This window comes from Augochlora pura, chromosome 10 (genome assembly GCF_028453695.1).
Source record: "Augochlora pura isolate Apur16 chromosome 10, APUR_v2.2.1, whole genome shotgun sequence".
NCBI classification, from domain to species: Eukaryota; Metazoa; Arthropoda; class Insecta; order Hymenoptera; family Halictidae; genus Augochlora; species Augochlora pura.
The window spans coordinates 21,821,700-21,844,834 of NC_135781.1; the positions used below are offsets into that span (position 1 = coordinate 21,821,700).

The following is a 23,135-nucleotide window of genomic DNA, read 5'->3' on the forward strand; positions in this document are numbered from 1 at the left end:
TATTTGTGAAATGTTAAGCAACGCTTTAAAGAGAATATGAAGTGATTAAACGTTGGCAATGATTGATTTTGATACAGATTTAATGAAACAAAGATCGTTCATTTTTAAAGTACCATAAGTAGCAGTAATTTTGTTTTCTTTTTTGTTAGAGGACAAACAAAATTTTAAATCATCTCCGAAGTAGCACTATTATTTTACAGGACTACGTTGGATATAACTTACAATTCTATTTGTTTTATTTCATTGGTTTAGAGTGGAAGATGCCAGGGACGACACAGCTTACAGTTTCAATGGCCAGGGTTACGCCGTTAGAAACCGAGTCTCCTCAGGACCCTACAACAAATACACATTCGGGGTTTCGATCAATTTCCGGACTTACGATGAAAATGCTTTGCTGTTTCTGGCTATCAATCCAGAAAACGTATGTACCTGTGTACATTTGTTATTAGTATGCAGCTCTCTATGCATTCATGGCATGTAAAAATTTTGGAAATGCATTAAGAATTAATAATATAGTATTTTCAGCATAAGAATTCATTTGGTGAATTAAAGAAATTTTTCAAAGAAATTGTTCTAATCTTCACAGAATTTAATCTGAAAATGTAAATTTGCATGAGGATCCTTATTTATTATGTATAGTCAGTACTACTGTAACATTTTAATATTATAGAAGCTTATAAAATATTAATATATAATATAAAAGCTTATAGAATATTAATATAATAATAATAGATATAATATACAGTAACAATATAATATTATGGTATTAATAATGTTATTAATATTATTATAAATACTTTATTTCACCGAGACATTATTTTCTCCAGTATCAGCACATTATGATTTTCCTGCGGGAAGGAAAGGTGATCTTGCATGTCGGCTACGGCGGCAACGTTAGTATGGATATGTCCTCGAAGCACAAGTACAACACTGGAAATTGGACGAAAGTGGAGGCGTTTAGGCAGTACCAGCCTTACAAACGAATAGAGAAATGCAGTCTGAGCGTAGGTGGTGGAGACGACAAACTAATAGGTGCACCGAACCTTCAACCGAAAACCGAAGACATACCCGATTTGCTGAATGCGAAATATTACATCGGCGGCGTGCCGCCCAGTTTTCGAGCTGAAAAATTGATGCTACCTTCCCCGGTGTCTTTCCTCGGTTGTATGTCCAACATCGTAGTCCAGGAGGGTTACGACCCCATGGCTGAACAATATTACGGCGTTGAACCCACCTGTGGAAGCAAAGTAAGCGAACGAAGACAATTACATTTGTTACATTTTTGGGCGGCAAATATTTAATTTCATCAGGCTCACGGTTTGCTAAATCATAAAGACAAATTTACTGACATTTAAAACTCACATTCTTCGAAATTTTAAGAGTATAGTTTCTGAAAATTTAGGATCATGGATATTCTTTTAACTACTACTGTGCATTTCGAACATTGTTGTCGCGTGAATGTACGGAGTGTCCAAAGAATATCTAGCAATCCGGAAATGAGTAATACCTGTGATCATTTCAAGCAACTTTATCTTTTATAAAAATTTTTTTCCTGGCATCATTAACGAGTTATTAATGAAAAACACTGGCCAATGAGAGGTGAGTATCGCTGTTGCGAGGTGGCTGAACTAATGAACGAAATTGGGCTTCGTTAACACTCTGTACAATATTTGAAAATCTCGTTATAATTGTCGCCTTGAATACCGAGAACAAATGGATACAGATGTCATTAAGAAACAACTGTGACAGTAAAATCGGAAAAGAAGATTTACTTTAGCGAATATTTAGAATAGTGTTTATTATACCTAATATGTTATTCTAGACGGTAAATGAACAATGATAACATAAAATTTTTGATTTGTTACAGCCATTGAGGATGGTAGGATTTTATGGTGATGGTTACTTGGAATACTCGGCTTACACGATCCGCAGAAACGATTCAGTGAGCTTCTCGTTTAGGTCGCTGCAAGATGAAGCTGTACTTCTTCTTTCTACATTCGAGGGACAGAAGGAACGTATTAGTAATATACGTCACTCAAGCGAAGAGGCAAATGTACGTACTATTCCTTTTTTATTATTTCTCACGAAAGTTATTATTTATGATTTTTTACGAATTCGTATCGTAATTGAACGTTCTATTATTTTGTCTGAGAAGAGGGGGAAATAGTCTTAGCCCCTTGCACTACGACTCCTTTCACGTTGCGCTGATTAGCACTTATTTGTTCTTAATACTTTTCTTAATAGGACCGGATAATTTTTATTTTTTGTATTATCTTTATTTACTTCCGCTTCTAGACTTTGATAATGGAAAAATTCAATTTGATTTCGATTTGCAAGAAATTAATAGTTTATTAATTTCGTAGACCTTGCGTGGAATCTTTATCACGAGTTCGACTCGTTATTATAGTGCAAGGGCTTAATGTAAAATATTAGATTATTGAAATATTTGAATATTAGTACGTTATGGAGGTGATTTCTATTCCCTTAGCTTGGAAATAGTTCAAATCTGCTGCCATATTTTTCGTCCTTTGTGCAGCGCCAATCGACGAATGACAAAATGCTGAAACTGGTTATCAAAATTATCAATAGGTGATAATTTGTTTAGAAATCACTGGTAGCACCACTTTCCATTCCTTTTTCACATTATCAAGCAATTAGGATTGTAATGTTCTATTAGATAGTGTCGATACTAGTTTCTAACCAATTATCATCTGCCGATCATTTTAGTTATCAATTTGAGTGTTTTGCCACTACGTAAATTGATGATTTGTGAAAATTGGAAAAAAGCTTCTTTAATCTGCTTCTGATAGCACCCCAAGTCGGCCATTGATGAATGGCCGTAAATTTGAATTGTTTTTAAATAAAGAAAAAGAGTTCCCGAAAATTTCCTAATTAAGAATCGTATTAGGAATTATATATTAGTAATATTAAACTATCGAAACGCTAACATGTTAATACTGAACCCCTAGAATTTTTGGCATTTCAGTGTTTAAATCTGGAATTTCGTATGAAGATATTCTTATAACTTCAAAACGTGTAAAATAGAATACATAAAACTGGTCATTTGGTGGATTTAGCGTAAAAATATTAAAATATTATAATTATGAATCAATAGAATAAAAATATCAGAATATTTATTAATTATGACATTGTTATGACAAAAATAATATTTTCGGATCACGAATATTTTAAAAACGCTTGTCGATGACGACAATTTTGCAGCACAGAATGATTTTCGAAATTAATTGTTTAACGCAATTTCAGAAGGACAATTACTATTCAGTATGCTTAATTAATGGACAAGTGCAAGTTCGGCTGAACGCTGGTAAAGGAGAACTTGTTCTACAATCAAACGGTACGTTCAACGACGGAAGGTATCATGCGGTAACTATTATTAAAAAAAAGAAGGACGTTAAGTTGATAGTAGATGATACCTATAAAATCTCGGGAAGACTGCCGAAAGGCGCTGCCATTGGTGCTCCGGAAGGTGCTGGTGGTTTATTTTTTGGAGGTCTACCAGAAGCCATCAATACTACCAAAATGATCGCAACGAACACCCCTTTGTACGGTGCGATTAAGGACGTAATGTTTACGGATGAGTAAGTTAAATATCTCGTCACTGATCTCACGAAACGATTGAATGATTTTTACTATTTTTCAATCAACTATCTTAACTATTTTCAAAGTAATGATTTTTACTATTTCTAAATTAACTATTTTAAATGTTAGGATCATTCAATTTGACAAAGCTGTCGATTTCGATCACGCGCTAATCGGTCGACCGGGGCCAGCTATGGGAAAAGACGTTCCCACGTATACGCCGCCATCCGCTTCGTTATCAATAGGGATGTCTACTCAGCCGGAGGGCTGTCAGAAAGTACCATACTATTCACTGGAACCGGGCGCACTCAAGTTCGGAGATAAACCGAACAGCCATACTCAGCTCTACTTAGATTTCAAAAAGTTCTGGGAGAAGAAGTATAAGATAGAATTCGATTTTAGAACATACTACCCGAACGGCCTGCTATTTATCACTCCGGTATGTACGAAATTAATTTATTCTTCGTTAATAATGGCAACAGTACATTAATTTATATTGTTACGTTAATAGTACTCTTGGTAAATATTGTTAAGTTTTCTTTTGTGTTCATCTAACATGCATACAACATTAATTATTGTTTCCAATAATGGTTCAAATAATTCTACCAAAAATCATATTTATTCGCTGAAATATATTCTGCCAATGCAAGTAGAATGAATATTTCAACGGCACAAACTCGGTTACCTAAATTATACCTAACGAGACTTTCTTGCAATTTGTAGGGAATCAGACCAAAGAATTATTTGATGATCGTGATAAGAGATGGTCAACTTCTGCTGCTGGTGAAGAGCAAGCAGAAAAGAGAGATACCGTTCAGAACACCGTTCAATGATGGCAATTGGCATCACGTTGTTATAAGTCATGAAGAAAGGAAGCTGACACTGCTCGTAGACTCTCAAACACCTCGCACGATCAAAGTGCCGAGAAAAATTGGCTTGGCATCAATGATGTACATCGGAGGACTACCGGAAAGTGGGACACCGATACCGGAGCAAGTTGTAGTTAAACTTGAGACGCTGAAAGGGTGCATCAGGGGTTTGAGGGTGAACGGGAACGTATACGACATGGTCGGTTCAACGAGCAGAGCGTACCATGTTGGTCAGTGTTTCCCGAACGTTGAAAGCGGAGCCTATTTTCAAGATGAAGCATATGCGATATATAGTAAGTATTTTTTATTATGTTCAGCCAATTATTTCATTGACTATCGTTTGTGTTAAAACTTTCTGCTTATATCTACACATATGTGAAGTAATAGCTAAAACTTTAAAATGCGCAGATCAACTCTTTATTCTTTCGTGGGTTCAGAAATTGTTAACACTAGTACTACCAAGTGTTAAACGCAACTAACATAAAGGAAGGAATCAGATTTAAGCGGTTTTAAATAATTTGGTAGTTCTAATGTTACTGAACTTCGTCAAAATACTTCCAAAGTACTATTTCCAGAGCCTAAACCATAAGCAAATGCCAAATGTCTAAAATGTCTCCTTAACTCGATATAAGAACATTTAGACTTCTATTTAGTATTTGGCTATTACATGCACGTTTGATAGAAAAGCAAGGACAGGATGCACGTGTGTAGCATTGAAAATGTTTATATTTTCTGCAGAGAGGAACTTCGAGTTAGGCGCCGTGTTGGAACTTCAGTTGGAATTCAGGACATCGGAGCTGTCCGGTGTATTACTTTCCATCACAGCGCCTGGCAATTCGCCCTCGCTATCACTAGAATTGAATAATGGCAAAGTGATCATGTCAGGCGATCTGGGGGACAATAAACCGTTGTACGTCGAGCAACCTTTTGCTAATCCGTACACGATTTGCGACAACCGATGGCACAGAATACAGGCGGTGTACAATGACGAAGAGTTGGCACTGAAAGTCGACGAGATGGATCAGAAGTATGGTCTTCCAGCCAACGTAAATTACCATATAATGGACTCCACTGTCCTTGGGCCTCTGTACATTGGTGGCCTGCCAGGTAAAAAATTCGTACATCAATTATTCTCGCCTATAAGTCAAAATAAGCACGACTGTCGTAAGGCTCTACCATTTGTTTCATCTTTATGAAACGAAACGAGAAACTTTCAAGCAGAAGAGATTAAAACTATGCAATTCTTCATATTAATTAGAAAATTTACTATACTAATGATCTTTACTGTACTAACTACATGGTAAATTCAACTTCCGATTGTACTCTTCTATATTATTATATTGTGTCTTTGCTTATTATTCGAGATTCAAAATAGCTCATTTTATTCCAACTTCCATATGTACAATATATTTTTAAAAGTACCAGGAAAATATTTTACAAGTAGAGATTTCTAAATGATGTATCATAAAAATTTTGAAGTAATATTTGATAATTTTCGAATAAATGATTTTGTTGTAGCCTCAGCCCCGAAGGGTACATTAATAACAAGGGATCACTTCAACGGATGCATAAGAAACGTGATGATAGGCGGAGAGAGGCGCGACTGGACGGACATGGACGAGTTGCATAATATTTACTTGAGCTCCTGCCCCGTACAATGATGCTTAATTATGCCGATGATCAGTACAACGTGCAAAGTCTTCTAAGTTATTCACTTTCGTTCCAAAGACTGCTCGAATCACGCACTGAGCTCAAAACGTTCTCCGTAGACTCTGTTCGTCGCGACCGCGCACTGGAATCATGTGCCATACCATGATGGGGAATCCGTAATTAGTTAAGACGTAAGACTAAACCAAGCCAAAAGATGCTAACTTGCGAACGTAGAAAGTTTACATCTGTGTTTCTCAAACTCGTTTTCTTACATGTGTTTAACAAAGTATCGACGTTTCGCCTACATCGTATTTCTGTACAATGTTATACATTTGATTAGGATTTCATTGGGATCGCGAATATATTGTAGCTTCCTCGAAATTGTGCACATTTTCTTTGAATCGACGGGAATCTATTTAAAAGCGCATAAATAATAGAAATCGTTGATGAGATATTTATTTAAATAATCGCTAACGTAGTCGTTGTTCGTGTATTCTATTTACTATCACTATGCAATTCAACTAACACTGATTTATTTATCAAGTATTTTTAACTGACACAGCGAATTCGGATCAACGTTCAGAGAATGCAAAGATCGATTTTTGTTTCTTCACACTGTCATTCCAATAGGTATCTAACGGCGATAGTTACCAACTATTTGTAAAAGTTCACATTGTTACAGTTATTGAAAAAGTACAAAGGTAAAGCGCAGAATCAGGAGAGATACATTTACAAAGCGACAAACGATGATGAATAACGAGAGCCGTTGTTCTTCACTGAAGTAATTTTACAGCAGGTGTCTTCGAAAGGTGATTTCGCAAGCGAGGAACAGTTTGAGAAACGATTTTTTGAATCGTCGACGAACCATGGCACAAATTCACGTCGAACTGCATCGTGAACCGAATGTAAAATAAATATTACGACATACGTGTAAGTAGCATGATCACTGCCATATAGTTTAATTGTAATACACTTGTAAGTCACAGAACAATTGTACATCAGTATTTAAAGTTATTTATTACTGTTAAATGTAAGTGGAACACGGCGGTTCTGGTCGAATCGGACTCGCGCTCGATCAGAACCGCGATTCGAAAACGGAGGGAGAAAAAGAAGAAAGGACGAACAAAGTGAAATTATTTTGTACTTTTGTAGCGGTAGTAAAATGTAATGATAATGTAAGATTATCGAGTATGTACACGCGAGCAAGTCACATTTAGCGCCCTGTAAAGTGTCCTTTTTTTTAACGAGCATAAGTAACACGAGTAGGGAAAAATGTTCTTCACAAGAATATTTTCGTATTTATGTCTAATATTTTTCTTATTCGTTGAATTGTACTATATTATACATACGCAAAAAAATTAACAATGATGTCTCCGCTATTGTGTATAAAATATATAACAATGAGAAAGTATGGTCACCTAATTTACCCTCTTCTGTACTCCAAAAGTTATATACATATACATTAACATTACAGCCAATGAATACGCAGAGAACATACTTAATTCCATTTAAATATATATTATATATATATCGTTCGCAGAAGAATAAAAGTCTATTGCAAAGTAGGTTATTAAATTTTATTGATGACATTCGCTCCAAGATGCTAACAGTAAAACACGACCGAAATTTAGATGATGTACTGAATAAATATGTATCGTCGAGTGGTGGTTTCATCGATGCATATATAAAAACATAATATTTACAGAGACATGGATAAATCGAACTACTATAATCCGACGAAATTTCAGAGTTATTTTTCTCCACCGTCTTCCTCTTGTTCTTCCGTGGGACAATAAAAATAAAGGATTGTTACATAAAAGGTAATCATTTATTATTAGTAAGCGCGATTATTTATATCCCATTGATATCTCTCTCACTCTCACTCTATTTTTCGCACTCTCTCTCTCTCTTTCTCTTATTTTCGTTTCATTATTTATCACGTCGGTGCCAGCTCACTAATAATATTCTCTGCTTCGAAAAATATAAATATTAAGCACAAGCAATCACCTTTCCAGCTACAGTTTGCATCCTTGGCTTGAACGTTTTCTCGTACACCGTGTCTCGTAACCTCCGTTCCTCATTTCAAATCCCATCCTCCTGTGAGCCGATGTTTCATGTCGATTCTTAAGATTAATGACTACATCGTTTACCATAAATTCTCATTCGTTTTTTTTTTGTTCGTTTGCATCGTCGTAGACCAACAACTCGTTTTTTTTTTCTATTTTCCTTCCTTTTTAAACTCATCTTGTAACATTCAACCTTCACCATCAAATATTGTCAAATCGGACAATTTCAAGAGTAACGAAGCTCGCAAAAATTTTATTTCCCTCTCTTCCTCGTGTTCACGACGATACGCAATAGATTTACAATAGACGAGAATAGAATAATGAACTTTTTTTCTTTGGATACTACAGTCGACGGATTTTTAATTTTTTGTATTCATCTCTCTCATGCTTTCTCTCTATCTCTCTCTCTCACTTTCGCTCGATCTCTCATTTTCTCTCTAAAGAGTCCCACGTGTTTGAAGTTCGCATTGAAACAATCGGGACAAGTGAACCAAGTTTATCGTTGCGAATTAAAAATATATTTCCCGCGGTCGATCGTGGAGAACATGAAATTCGATATGTTGCGTAATTATTTAATAATAATCAATATGTGTTGTATTACGCCGTTGCAGAATACAGGGGGTCTACTCGGATTAAACTGAATCGACCTTGGATTCCTTTTTTTACACTACTCCGTAAAATTAAAGGATACCTAAATTCTAATTGAAAATCTATTCTTTCAACTCCTGTAATTTCATGCAAATAATTCCGATATTTTAACTATTCAAGAAATCATTGCAGAAGAGAGATTCTTCTGTGAAAGATCGTATTGAAATAAATGTGAGATATCATTTTTTAAAAAGAAAGAGAGCAATTTCAGTTTCTTATTCCGATTTATAACAATAACAAGTCTTTGAATGAATCTGAAAGTGGGGACTTCATTCTTTAAAATGAACATAGGTAGGATATTGTATATTTTTTTAAGTCGAAAATGACAATTTTTCAGATATAATTTAGCGACCCTTTAATTTCATGTAAATTTTTTAACTTCTTTCTCTTCTCTTGAATATCATCTCAAAATTTCATGCACGTGGAGCACAACAATTGTCAGTGTATACACATGCACATACAGGATGTTCACGCAGCCACTGACCAGTTTCTCTCATAGATGACACATGTGCAGAAAGAAACGAAGACGGAAAAAAATGATTATGGTACTTTTCGAAAAACGATGATGGTTAAAAAAAAATCAGTACCAGCCTTTCCTTTCATTTTTTCTGTGCATTTATCTTTTTGGAGTAACTACGCGAGCACTCTGTACAGATATGTAACACATTTAAGTAAAAACACATACACAAACATCGGACGACTCACGAACGAATAAATCTTACAATACGCTAATTATATGTAAATGAAGAAACGAACAAAAACTAAAAATTCTTTCTAATAGACCCTCCATATTTCTGTACAAAAAATGTGTTTACTTCTATCTAATTGCTACCCATTCGCTCTACCAGCATATTACGACAAAACGAATCGTGTACATTGTTGGAAAGGATCGAATCGACAAGATGGAAGGTCAGTGCCAGTCCCACACGAAGGGCGGACATTCAATTTATGGCACAATAAATAGTTGTTCCGTTAGGTTATTATGCTAATTATCTCATCATGTACAACGCGGACCGCGTGTCTCGTTCGCTTGAAATTGGACTGACGCAACCATTTTCGCAGATAATATAAACGAGGATTATCTGAACAAAAGGATCTGTGTGCAGCCAACGAAACACATGAAAACGGGATCGCTTAACTTAATTAGACTTCGAATTGCAGTCTCTGTTTCATTCGAATCTTGGACAGATCGAGACATTCGTATACAAACGGCTGCCACGCTTTTCAAAATGCTTGGAAACGCGAGGAACGCAGACCATGTTGGATTGTAAAGCATAATTAGGCCTAGGAGGATTTCGAATCAATCAACGAAGAATACGACGTGTGAAAGAAAATCTGTTTTCTTTACGTTGCTTAGTGTTTATGTGTTCCCCAACCATTTTCTGCTTTCCTCTTACAAGATTTCGGTTTCGTACACCGTAAAAAATAAGTATGCGATGTGCGCAGGTTGATTGATTCGTAGCCGTTCCCACGCTCTCTCCGACCACACTTCATTCGATTACCAAAAATCATTTCCTCTTGGACAACGAATTTAGTTTTTGGTACGGTTTGGTACGGTCCCATTCTCTCTCGTCTTAAATTATCGAGAATCTTTATGCCTATCTCGATGCACGCTTCGCAGAACTCACTTCGAAGGACACCGAATCAATGTAGCGCATTAGAAATAATCACATACCTACACGGTAAAGAAAAGAATATCCTCGCACAACATCGGTTATATTCGGATCGATCTTAAGGCTGATTTGGTATCCCCTTTTGAGCCGGTTCATACATTTTCCTCAACAACATAATCGCTACATCGCGCAGGGTGTGAAACAATAATAGATGCAAATTTCATGGGTCTGATAAAATCGACGAAACAACAGTTTAAAATACATACGCATGCATTAAAAATTCAATACGTTCACGAATATACAGGGTCGCGATGTGATACAAACAAATTTCTACTAATTCATTCATTTAAGAATATTACTTGGAACTATTACCCACATAATTTTCACTTATACTTTATTCACACCCTGTTTAAGTAGCCACAACTGTCAATAGTTGTGAATCTCGTGTACGACGAAGAATCATTAATTCGTCTTCAGTAATGACAGTGACAGAAAAGAATTTATCCGAGAAAAGTATCGAAGTTAGAATATGAAATAAAGCGATCCTAATGCAAGCCATTGGTTTTTCCTGCTTCGACAATGTTAATGAAATACGTATAAAGTTCGTATTGAAAATCCAGACGTTCGTCGACTCTGTCAGAAATATGGTGAAATTAATGATCCTCTAATTACGTTTAGTAATCTTTCGGTAAAAGACGACGGTACCTATGGTAATGATGATCGAGAGCCTTCTCCTTCCTCGTCTACGCGTAACGAGGAAACCTGTGCGGATTACTTTATGCAAATGTAAAGACGAAATTTGTCGCGTGAACGTTCGCGAAAGCCCTGCCTCTCTCAGCGAAATGAGGAAAAAAGGGCGTAAGAAAAAGTTAATACCGTTATATCAGTCACAACTTTCATATATAACACAGTAGCTTACACGATTACAAGGCGGTTACACGTCGAGAGTTAGTCCGCGAAGATATTAGATACTGACAACAAACCATTCTTATGGTAGATATTGGTAATCTTACGACACAGTGATTGATGCTGAACAACAACAGAACAAAAACAAACGAAAACAGAAAAGTAGTAGTAGTAGTAGTGTAATAATAGTAGTAGTAGTAGTAGTTGTTGTTGTTGTAGTAGTAGTAGTAGTAGTAGTTGTAGTAGTAATAGTAGTAGTAGTATCAGTAGTAGCAGTGGTAGTGGTAGTGGAAGTAGTAGTGGTAGTAATAGTAGTAGTACCGAAAATCAAAAAAAGAGGGGACGCGCACGATCTGTAAACGACAACTCCGTTTCGTATGTGCGCTCGGTTAATCGTAAAAACGTGCACGAATGAGATTGAATCCTCGCGTGTTCAGGTCAGCATCAATCATTTGTCTTTATAAAATTGACTAAGAACGCAACGTTTGCATTAATTTAATATGGGCCTGTATTAAAATAGTAACTATGAACAACAGAGGGCATAGTAGCGTAATGTTAAGTGTGACACTTGTGTAAAACTATATGACGAGAGGCATGTCTTTCTTGTTCGGTAAATTCACTTTTTTCCCCTGCCAAAGACTATTGTGTATTGTAAAGGCATCTATGGTTACAGTCAGATGCTTCGTATGAATCTGGGAAAAACATTTTCCTCCCGAATTGTATCTGAAATGTAGAAAACAAAAATTAACATAATTCAATGAATATGTTAATCCTGCAATGGCGCATTGCATCTTTTAGATCTCAGCCGAATTTACTAGACACAATTTTGTGCAGATATAAAACTTTTGTAACTTCTTTGCAAAATCTAAAAGTGTTTCACAAAATGTTGATGGAATTTTTAGAAAGATCCCAATGTGATATTCCGTAATTCAAAAGAACGATGCATTTTTACAGCTTTAACTTGAAAGAAGGACAATGAAGAACAGGATAAAAGATAAACTTACTTGAAAAACTTGTCGAACATTTTATCGATAACTTGTTTCGGCCCAGTGCCGTACAACTTTGACACTTCTTCTCTGTCAGGGCAGTATGAATAGAGCGCCCGAAATTGGCAGCCAGCATCTCGAAATAAAATAAGGAAATGCTTACTCTCCGATCTCGCAATTTCGTCGAGAACTCTCCTTTTCGCTTCCTTGTTAACCGTGCCGGGAAATACGCAATATTCGACAGCGTTTAACATAATACCGCGATTCGACTTGGTCGTAGGCTGTTTATACAATCTTGGACCTGTGGGCAGAACGAAAATCATTTCAATCGATAAATTATTCTAACAAACATTTTGTTAAATATCAAATCTTGATTTCGATTTTGACAATTACGGATAAATTACATCTATTTGATAGGTTTAAACCAGGCATGGGCAAATTACATCAAGGAGGGAGGCAGCTTTAGATATAGAACGAAAAGTTCACAAGATTAAGCGTGACTTGCCTGTTCTTGGCTTTAACGGAGTCTTAAGTATCAATCTATTAGCAATTTAGTACTCAACGAGGATCTACTGATTAGCTATTGGGAAGACTAGAGCAAGCATTTTATACCCTAAACCGCGCTTTTGATAACCCCTAGGGACCGTGATTCAGACTAAATGATTATAGAGAAACAGAAAACTATCTATCTGGCCTTCCTTGTGTAGATTAGGCGTGGCTTCTTGCTCATGCCTTCAATGTAGACAGGAAAATGCTCCGTACGGAAACCTGACCCCATGCCTGATTATGACTGATCCAAACGTTAATCTCTGCTGACCATTGTAGTCCATCATCGAACTTGGCGTACTACTGATGTCGCTGCTACCATCATCGAAGACCCTTCTTTTAGTCAGCAAACCAGGTGGTAAAGAGCCAGGACCCGACGGCGACGGTAGATGCCTCATGCTGCCCATGCCAGGACTCGGTGCTCTTCTTGGTGGTGTCGCTCTGCCCAGACCGCTGTCCGTATCTGTGTATTGACACATCATACCGTCTTGATCACTACTCGAACCTGCGAACGCAAGCTCAGTATATGAAGATAGAATTAAAGGGAAAAGATACGCTCGACAACAGGTGTGTCCCTTCACGATAAAAGACCTCCAACAACGTGTTCCGTCTCGGTGACGTTTTACCCGACCAAGCAAGAGGAATCCATCGAGGATAATAACTTATATTAATCACTAAAAGTTAGTTCCTGATAAGATCCGAGTTATTAGTTACTTTGTTAGACTTACAAACGACCTTCAACAATATCCATCTTCATAGCTTGCGTCCAATACATGAAACGATTGCCTCAGAATATGTAATAGTAAAGTACACCGTTACAAAACATGGGGACCAAGACTCTCTGACCACTATCTGTTCTCTAATTCGACCATAAAAAACAGAGGAAACTTTTGACCTTTCTAAAAAACATTCTAAGGAACTATCGCTCGGGTATCTCGACAATGAAACTCTGAACAGTTTGATATTTTTCTAAGCGTTCTAAGACCATATAACACGCGACAATGGAGAAGTTTCTTTTATAAACAAAACATGGGTGTACTAGTGATATAATATCGCGATCTTAGAAAAAGAAATAAGGTAGAGCAAATTCATCCCATGATCGTACTATTAAATGTTTTATACAAATGTTATATGTATTAACGAATTAGCTTGAGATGAACGTGCCGTACCATTTTACCATAATACCTGTAAATAAAAACAGAGAGGAATGGCAAAGAACGAATACATATTTAACGTAAGTGAATAGGATAACCGTATGATACAGGACCTAAATGTGAGTCAGAGTGAAAAGGTTATTATATGGAAACTGGAACCACCAACAATAATCTGAAAAACACTAAATATATCGGTACCCAGAACCAGTGCTGTACAACGATAAGCCCAACAAGCATCAACTGAATCATATATCTACTGCAGCAAATGAGTTATCCTGTGAATGGAGATCGAAAATGTGTCTGCAAATGTTAGGTCACTAGTTAGAAAAGAAAATTTCATCAGTTGTTTATATACGCGATATGAAAATACTTTATATTAGATGTCAATAGTTCTCTAGCTTATTTCATGATTCATGAATGTTCTAACACTTTATTTACATAATCATAAGTGTTATAAGAAAACATTATTTGGTTCAAAAAGGCAAATATTATAGTAAGAAAAAGAAAATTGTTCTCAAGGTCACATTATTCAAGATTTTAAGGATGTTGATAATTTTTTTAGAATAACAGTGAATATGATCCTAGTGTAACAGCAAAGCTAATAGACTGATTCAATGACCTAGTGTACCATGACTTGCATATGAATTTGAGTACCGTTGAAGAAGATCGCAATGAGAAGATGACCTCGAGAAGAACAGTTTACTTGCTACATATTTGCCTGTACGAACCAGATAATGTGTTCGTTATTGAAAAGGTTGGTGAATTTGCAATTGATAGCGAAGCAGACAGAATTTCGAAGACGTATCCAATAATGTGCTGTTCGTGTATGCATGTAAATTATCACTGCCACCTGTGCGCTCCGATCTGCCACCATGCGACTACGTGTAATGCTATAGCCTACAAAAAATTGAAACGGTGTACAGAACACGTAATAATAATTGATGCACGACAGAAGGGGGGATAATACGTATTCCAAGTCACTGGTGCTTCTTACCACACAAATTCATCAAGGAATTAGACTTTCTCCCCTTAAAGTTTTGGTAACTCGGGTATTTAGGCCTGCCTCTAACCTGTTGCTGAGGCTCCTGCACATCTGCAATAATGCAATGTTTACCGTGTTACATTCTAAACGCTATGTACGATCAAAGATTGTTAAATAGTAGGGGATGCTTCAATCGTACGTCATTGCATCAGGGGTAGAGTCTAACTACGAGAGCCATGTCCGCTAGGAACATCAAAAACTCAAGGTAGCTGGTGCAGGTTGGTGCAGAATAACGTTGCGTTCCAAAACTGAAAGATATCTACTATAAAGGCGCTACTTGAAAATTAAAACAAAGTCATACCCTCAAAGTGACCTTATACTCTGGTATATCGAGAGAACGATCAAACGCTAATGAAATATACATTGAAATATGTATTTAATATTGTAATAAGATATCGATACGTAGTTGCCCATACCAGTGATACATCCTGCAACGAGTCTACTTTCATCAAGCCAAACGTTTAAGGAACATGATCAAAATGGCATTCTTTCTATAAATGATGTTCAACCCACCTCGAGACGTCTTGTAGGAGCCCCGTCGGCCAAGCTGATTCATACTTCGACAAGGCGAGGAACCTCTACCGTCGTCGGGCGAATCTACGGAAGATACTAAAATAGGGTACCTCTATTACAATCAGTTAGTTCCTCTTCGGGGTGATTCTATATTTATGAAATGATTACTACGATACTAAACTAATCGACAGTTATTCAAAAAACACACTGAAGCATGCAAACTCTTATGAGGGAAAAGTGCTATAAGTAATCACTTCTATATTGAAAATGATCGATTTCGAAGGGCGTCAAAGTTCATCAATCGCATACAATTAATTGAGACGTTTTAGAAGCTTCTTCTTACATACCAAGCGATAAGCGCAATTGTTCGATATCGGTTCGCAGTTCTTATTAATCGGTTCTCTTAGAAAAATCACTTGCCAGTGATAATTTAAATACAAACATCACATTTATCTATTTGATGTTCTTGAACGTAATTAGAGCGGTGAACAGATACCGAAGATCGTATTATACGGGGTGTTCTGTATTTGGTGGTCTCATAAACTTCTGCTTTATTTATTTTAGTCAGATTATGAATAAAATAAAATCTTTTTGTTTGAGGTATCATCGTTTAATGAATTCATTCATTTTCGCGATAATAAATTACGATGTCGCAAAACGCACTCGAAAAATGTTTTAAATATAATTTTCACAAAGTGAGGCCTCTTTTCTTCTATATTTAACCAATTTTTCCAACGCCAATTAGGGTGCAGCCTATTCGATAGAGATATTTCGCTTGGCATGCGAATAAATGGATCTGATTTCATAGTTTGTTTAGCACTTTATATGCGTATTTATTATGCAAAAGCTAACAAACATAGTCGTATGATAGATATATATCATATGACGATCAGTGTGCGTGTGATGTTTCGGACAGAAATGCGAGAGTCAGAGAGTGTGTGTTTGTGCATACCCCTGAGACTGCCGCCCCGATAAAAAGGGCCGGAACGTCGTTCATCGAAATGAGCAGCAGTGAGACTGTCCTGCGAGCCTCGGTAGTAGTCTCGTCTCATCGTCGGGGAGGTCAGCGACGCTACAGTAAGTGTGTTAGTGCAAAACAAATCAGCTCGAATTTTCTTCACTATTCTAGTTCAATCAAGTCGTGTTTAGGTATTTTACAAAAAATTACATATCGAGACAGATAAAAAGACTACGATCCATTATACGTGTCTGTTCCGCATTTCGGATAACAAACTAGCATAGCCGAGAAAATTTTGAGCTTGTGAACTCTGTGACTGGGTGAGATCTCTCAATAGAAACGATTACAACAAAACTCAATATATAGACAAAATCAAAAAAGTAAACGGCAATGCTAACAAATCAAAACTCGTCCGAATCGAATTCGTTGCCATGCAAAGAATAAAAATGCAATTACATTACAACATTGATAAACTGTCGCTATTAGAATATTATAACGGAAGGAGAGTACAGTTATTACAAACAGCAGAGTGATGTTTGTTATCTTGGAGACAACTGTTTTGGCGTGGCGAGGTATGTCGCGTTTAAATATTCGAATGCGCGATCAAGTTACTCGAGAGTCCTGCTCGATTTTCTGTTCTAATGGGATCAATCTCCAAGAAACACTAATCATTGCAACGGATAATTATCACACTCGTTGCGTTCGCCGACATACCTGTACTGAGATTGGAGGAAGAACCCTTCTTGCCACGACTCGGCGTCAAAGCCCCGGAATCCAGTTCTGCGCCAGCGTCCACGTGAATCGTTTTGGGTCTTGGTCGAGTTGTTGCAGTCTTGTTACGCAGTTTTGTTGGTTTTATTGCATTAAGAAGCTCCTTATCAATCACTTTACCCTAATAATTATATATATCGTTAGATAATTAAAATTAAGAAAACAGTAATGATAAAAGTTTCCACAGTAAGCACGCACTTCTCTTTCCGCCTCCTCTATCGCTTTCTTGACTTTATGCTGCTCTAAAATAGTTGCTCTTCGTTGCCTTTCCTCCTCCTTCTTGCGTGCTCTTTCTTCCGCTTTCATTTTTTCTTGTTCCCGACGTGCTTGCGCCTCAGCCTCCTTCCTCTCCTTTAATTCTTCTTGCTGTTGTCTTCGTTGTAACGATAGCAACATTATACGTTCTTTCTTGCGTTCCATCTCATCCAAGGAATTCTACAAAGCGAGATTATAGATGTGGTACACAGTGAAGATACGATTAAAACACTGCTTTTTATATCAACTTACTGGATCCGGATTCGCAAGCTGATTGCCAATTATTAAACCGACACCAGATTGCCGGCTTTCCGCGCTTCTGTCGCGTCTTTCGCGTTGTTTCTCCCTCTCCCCTTCTCTTTGCATCTCTTTATCTCTAATCTCGTGTCGGTGGAAGTCCCTTTCGTCTATGTGACGCTTTTCTCGGTCAGATTCACGATCTAATAACTTCTGTTTATCCGCGATGGCGGCCGGAGATTCGGGTCGGACAGTGAAGTCCTCATTTTCAATATACGATGATACTGTTCTTTCCTAAGAAAATATAGCCAAGTCGAGATTAGAATCATATATTTTAATCATCTGCATTGCCCTTAATACGCGACAATAATGAAGCGTCTTAAATATCTCAGATGTTTTTTTCAAATGATTACTTATAAAAGTATGACAATATGGTCCTTTGTATGATCTTAATGAAACCAAAAATGAGGTATTTAAAACACTTAAATTAAATGGAGCCTCCTGTATATGTATGTAGAATAATTAGGTCTATTTAATAGAATTTTGTGTTTACCTTTTTGGGAGACGTTCTTTTCACTCTGAGGGTCGGTTTTGGTTTCTTTGGCGCGTCGTTGTCAAAACATATGTAAAAACCTTTCTCGCCAGCATCCGTCGGGTCAAGAGGTGTCACTTCCGGAGTACCTGATGGAGATGGTGTGGCCTCTCTTAGTGATGGATGAGGTTGAAATGAATTACGCGATATCGACGGTCTAGTTGGTGATGGAATTCTATATGTACGGCTGCCAGACGTGATGTGCAAACCTCGAATGCCTTGTGAAAGCTCATCGTCATTTCCTTGAAAATATATGTATGAATGGAAGAACAAAAAAATGAGAACCAAAACGTAGAGATAACAATGCTTATTGAAGCACGTATGGTGTTCGACAACGGGTGGGAGAAATTGGATCAACTGTCCATAACAACATAAACAAACAAATCAAAAGTACAATCATTACAAAACACGCCATTTCTCACGATCACATTTTGACTGTAGAATATCGTAGTACGATTTTCTTAAAAGCCCTGTGAAAACTTTCTAAAAATATTTCTAGTGCACAGTTCAAGGTTACAAAGTATACAATTGTTTCCAATGCAATAGTATTATTATAGAATTCAAAATTCAAGTCTTATCTCCCATCTGTTGCCGCACAGTTTGCAGAACGTTTTCAAACATGAAAAGTCTAAATAATTGTTATTTACCGATAAACGATATATTTTGAGGCTTCATATCATCGACCGGTGGAGCTGGAACAGGCGCATGTAACGCAGTCACCTGTCTCTTCTCTGTTGGACTTTCGCATTTAATCGGTATGTGATGTACAGTTGGCCTTTTTGGTTCTGGACTTTCGCTCATCAACTGACTTATTCGATGAACCTAAGTTAAAAATAAAAGAAAAACATGTCATTCCTCCGACCACAGAAAATTATCGATTAACAGCACTAAATTGCCTTATAAAACATAATTGATTTATAAACACACATACACACACTCACTGATGAATTACTTATAAACAAACCTCCTCAGAATAATTATATGATGTTGAGGTAGTCGATAAATAAAAGAAATGCATACTGACAATATTTTCGCGTTAGTTTTTAAGAGAAAGTCAGGAAAGCGACTCAAAAAGTATAGACGTTCAAACGTTTAAAGCTTCGACACGAAACTGTCTGCCATACTCAGGCTTGAAAGCGTCTATAAATGTACATTACATCACTAACAGGTTCCATGACTGCTGGTTACTTATATATATATGTATGCAGTAATTTATTTAGCACCTGAGTGACCAAAAAACTAAGCATAGACTAATCTGAACATAGATACGTGACTTTCTGATCAAGGGTAATTCACAGCATGAATTCTTATTCTAAGTAATCTGTTTAATCTTTATTGTAACTTATGTGTATGACACATTTATGTAAAATTTAAAATATTAAAACGGAACTCTTGCTTCTTTTGATAAAAATTGAATGGTTTCAAAGAATTCATAATTTAATATTTTATAAAATATGATTTCATTCAAATGAAAGAGATCATTAATTCAGTTAGTTACAGTTACACCTTCTGTTGGATATATGTTAGAACAAAATTGTGAGGCAATAAAATGTACAACAAAATCGTGTTACATACAGCATTTCGATGTTGAGGACTAGCAGAAGACGGTGGTGTTTGATTAAAGATAGATGAAGACGTCGGATATGTAGAACCAGGATGACTCATTTGATTGTTACAAAGACTATGATCTCCGCCGTTAAGGTATCTCGGTTCTGGTGGGGTGTCGTGCAAAACGAATCCTTTCTGTTGAGGTGGATGCGTCCCCCAATTCCGTGTGTCTTGGTATAATCTCATATCTTGCTGATAACCTGTAAATAATGGGGTATAGATAATTTAAAAAATTGGAAAAAATATAGTTATTATATTCAGTTAGCTATATCTACAATTGCTTCTTAAAAATATATAAATACCTGTCGTTTGAGAACCGTATCGTGAATCCATCGATTGTTGGTAACCTACGGCAGCCATTTCATTTGCTAAACTTTGCGTAGGAGGTGGTTGACCCCACATTCGTCTTTGTAATTGTGGTTGATCATGCAAATAAAACTGCGACTGTTGAGATTCTTGTAATTTCGAGCCTAAGGTGTTCATTGGTGACATTCCAAAACTCTAAATAATATACAATCAATTATAAAATGAGCACCAATTTTATTACCGTAAAAACATGATGGTACATACTTGCATATGGTGCTGACTAAGACTCTGCAACTGTTGTAATTGTTGTTGCATTTGTTGTTGGTGATGTGACATTAAATGTTGCTGCTGTATCTGATTCTGTTGATTGGCTAAACGCTGTATGTCACCTTGTATTTCGCTAAGACTATTATTCAATCTGCAGAAAAATATCAGGTAAACATTCACAAAAAGGCTCAGCAGAATTAATATCCAGAGTGAATCGTAAGAAACAATGCCCTCAAATTTTATAGTTGAAATTACAATATAATGTTTCTACATCTTTGTTTCTAAGATCATAGTAAACCAGATTCATCGCAACACAAAATAATATCAAGAAAAATAAACGCAGGACATTATTTAAAAAAAGAAAAATGTGAACGACGTTCGAATAACTTTGAGTTCGAAAAATTAAGCGTTCTGTTTCTGACAACACACTCTGTATATGTTTCATCAGGTGGTAACAAATACTGACTGTGATATAGATTGATGATATTGCTCAAGATCCATATTTTCAATATCCGGTGTACGTCTCGTTTCGACAAATGGTGCATTACCATCATGCTCCAACCACTTATGTTCTACATCCCGAACATCCTCGCTAATTTCCTGTTGTCATCGAGACAAGTATTGACAATTATTTACAAGATTGGGAATATAAGTAACATTGATACTCTTAACATTGCATACCTACAGGGGCCAATTAAATATACAATGCAAACGTTGTGTCTCATTGTTTTGGTATCTACTAGCATCTAGCTGTTGTCTAATGTTTTGTATTAATTACTGTATCATGAGATTAATTGATATTTATCGTGTGACAGAGTGAGCAAGTCTATCTCCTGTAGATATACAATCGCACGTTAGTAAAAGAACGAAATTTCGTCCGTGAAAAGACAGTCGAATAAAATTACACGCTGGGCGATCAATTTAGGCTTCGTGATTAATGACGTAAGCAATTCCGCAGATTCAATGTTTTACAGATATGTAACAAATATGTACAACCGAAACCGTTTGAAACTTTACGATTCGTAATGATTCTCGGTGAAGGTCTTAGAAAAGATTCCAGTGAACACAGACAAAACGGTTGCAATAACTCGGACAGATATTATACAATCCACCTCGCTCTTCGATAACGTAAAACACGTGTACACCAACATCGAATTGGCTCTGTTGTTAATATCTTGTGCCAGAGTACGATTAGAATACAAGTGTGAAGAGAACCACCACCATTGAGAGCAAATCTAGATCGAATTTTGTGAACACATCTCGATTCCTGTCCAAAGAGTGTTTGGTAATGTACCATGCATTCCGAGGACGACGTTTTTACAAACCGTATCTATTAACATGGGAGTGAAGTTCTGTAAAGTTTTTATAGACCACTGGGACTGTTTCGTTTTCCTCTATGACTAAGTATAAGCGACAAAAAAGCGGAATAATCATTCCTTATCACAAACTCAATCGATTGTTCACTAAGGAAATAAAATTATGTGAAGCACATACAGGATGTTCGACTGCGCCTGGTCGTTCTTTTAAGACAAACGAGTAGACAAAACGAGTCGACGATCACATTCTCGAGATTTTCAAGAAATTTCAAAGCCTGGTTTTGTCGTGATCACGCAGTCGTGCACCTTGTATTCTATCTTACTTGATGCATATTATAGCGTATCGTTGTTGCTTTTCAGCTGTATCGTATGTTACATGTTAAAAGTAAGTAGTATTCGGAACTTCGTGACTGCGTTTGTTCAGTCGCGCTATGAACAGCAGGGGGAAACAAAATTAACAAACGTCTGAAAGCCATACATAAGCATGTATGTAGAAATCGCTAGAAAAATCGGCGAGTCAGCAAGTATCTCTGTGGAAAAATGTTCATCTACTACAGGAACGCTGTTTTATGTGATATCGTACCTTGAGCGAGAAGGGTCTCTGTGGCTTTTCTTGAAAGGGTTGTTGGGGTACGGGGGTCGTCTCGGAAACACTTGTCGGGGTCTCCCCCGAAGATCCGGAGGTTACAGGAGTGGGGGGACCGATTTCGGCCGGACTGTCCCCCCCGGACGTTGATGAAGAGGGAGATTTAACCTTACCCTGTAACCAGCCCAACCACCGTGCCTTGTTAAGTACTTGGAGTCCGCATATGCCGAGTCCAATATGTCTCTCCAACCACCACACCATGGTCGGAGCGTCTCCACAGCCAAGTTAAACGTTACATTCAAGCACTAAATACCAAAGCCGATTCAATCTTGCAAACATTTCATTGCCAATGATTTTAATTCGCTGTTAATGATATGCGATAAGTTCCTGCATAATGCGCCAGAAACATTGCTTTGTAACGCAGGATGAGAAAATAATTTAAGTAATACTTCATTTTAGATTACTAGACTGTGCACGAAAACGTAGCAACTTATAAATTTTTTTAGAAATAGCTACATCGACATCCTTTAATTTTTAACAGTAAACATACCATGCTAATCAAAATGACCAATTTCGCATTAATCTATTAAATGTTATTTAGATTATAAAAACTCTTTCATAGTAAATGTCACATTATCAGAAAAAT

At 36.8% G+C, this 23,135-nt stretch overlaps 2 protein-coding genes across 18 annotated transcripts in view; one reads left to right on the top strand and one right to left on the bottom strand.

Moving 5' to 3' along the window:
• Wb (wing blister) overlaps positions 1-8,369 on the top strand; it is a 201,303-nt gene extending 192,934 nt beyond the window's left edge. For both annotated transcript variants that reach the window (XM_078193256.1, XM_078193257.1), the window contains 8 exons: positions 253-421; positions 828-1,247; positions 1,868-2,053; positions 3,265-3,599; positions 3,730-4,039; positions 4,324-4,762; positions 5,208-5,576; positions 5,988-8,369. In XM_078193256.1, the coding sequence (XP_078049382.1) occupies positions 253-421; positions 828-1,247; positions 1,868-2,053; positions 3,265-3,599; positions 3,730-4,039; positions 4,324-4,762; positions 5,208-5,576; positions 5,988-6,130 (2,371 nt within the window). In that variant the 3' untranslated portion in view covers positions 6,131-8,369. The remainder of the gene's footprint in view (positions 1-252; positions 422-827; positions 1,248-1,867; positions 2,054-3,264; positions 3,600-3,729; positions 4,040-4,323; positions 4,763-5,207; positions 5,577-5,987) is intronic.
• Positions 8,370-11,633: 3,264 nt separating this feature from the next.
• Positions 11,634-23,135, bottom strand: part of Patronin (calmodulin-regulated spectrin-associated protein patronin) — a 97,174-nt gene continuing 85,672 nt past the window's right edge. For 3 of the 16 annotated variants that reach the window (XM_078193265.1, XM_078193258.1, XM_078193261.1), the window contains 16 exons: positions 22,487-22,663; positions 21,054-21,187; positions 20,585-20,738; positions 20,317-20,515; positions 19,982-20,214; positions 19,054-19,228; positions 18,368-18,648; positions 17,830-18,108; positions 17,521-17,757; positions 17,266-17,443; positions 16,546-16,665; positions 15,594-15,689; positions 15,033-15,131; positions 13,156-13,389; positions 12,357-12,639; positions 11,634-12,075 (listed from right to left, as the gene is read on the bottom strand). In XM_078193265.1, the coding sequence (XP_078049391.1) occupies positions 11,931-12,075; positions 12,357-12,639; positions 13,156-13,389; positions 15,033-15,131; positions 15,594-15,689; positions 16,546-16,665; positions 17,266-17,443; positions 17,521-17,757; positions 17,830-18,108; positions 18,368-18,648; positions 19,054-19,228; positions 19,982-20,214; positions 20,317-20,515; positions 20,585-20,738; positions 21,054-21,187; positions 22,487-22,663 (3,024 nt within the window). In that variant the 3' untranslated portion in view covers positions 11,634-11,930. The remainder of the gene's footprint in view (positions 12,076-12,356; positions 12,640-13,155; positions 13,390-15,032; positions 15,132-15,593; positions 15,690-16,545; positions 16,666-17,265; positions 17,444-17,520; positions 17,758-17,829; positions 18,109-18,367; positions 18,649-19,053; positions 19,229-19,981; positions 20,215-20,316; positions 20,516-20,584; positions 20,739-21,053; positions 21,188-22,486; positions 22,664-23,135) is intronic. The other 13 variants (XM_078193260.1, XM_078193270.1, XM_078193259.1 and 10 more) reach the window with 13 other exon arrangements.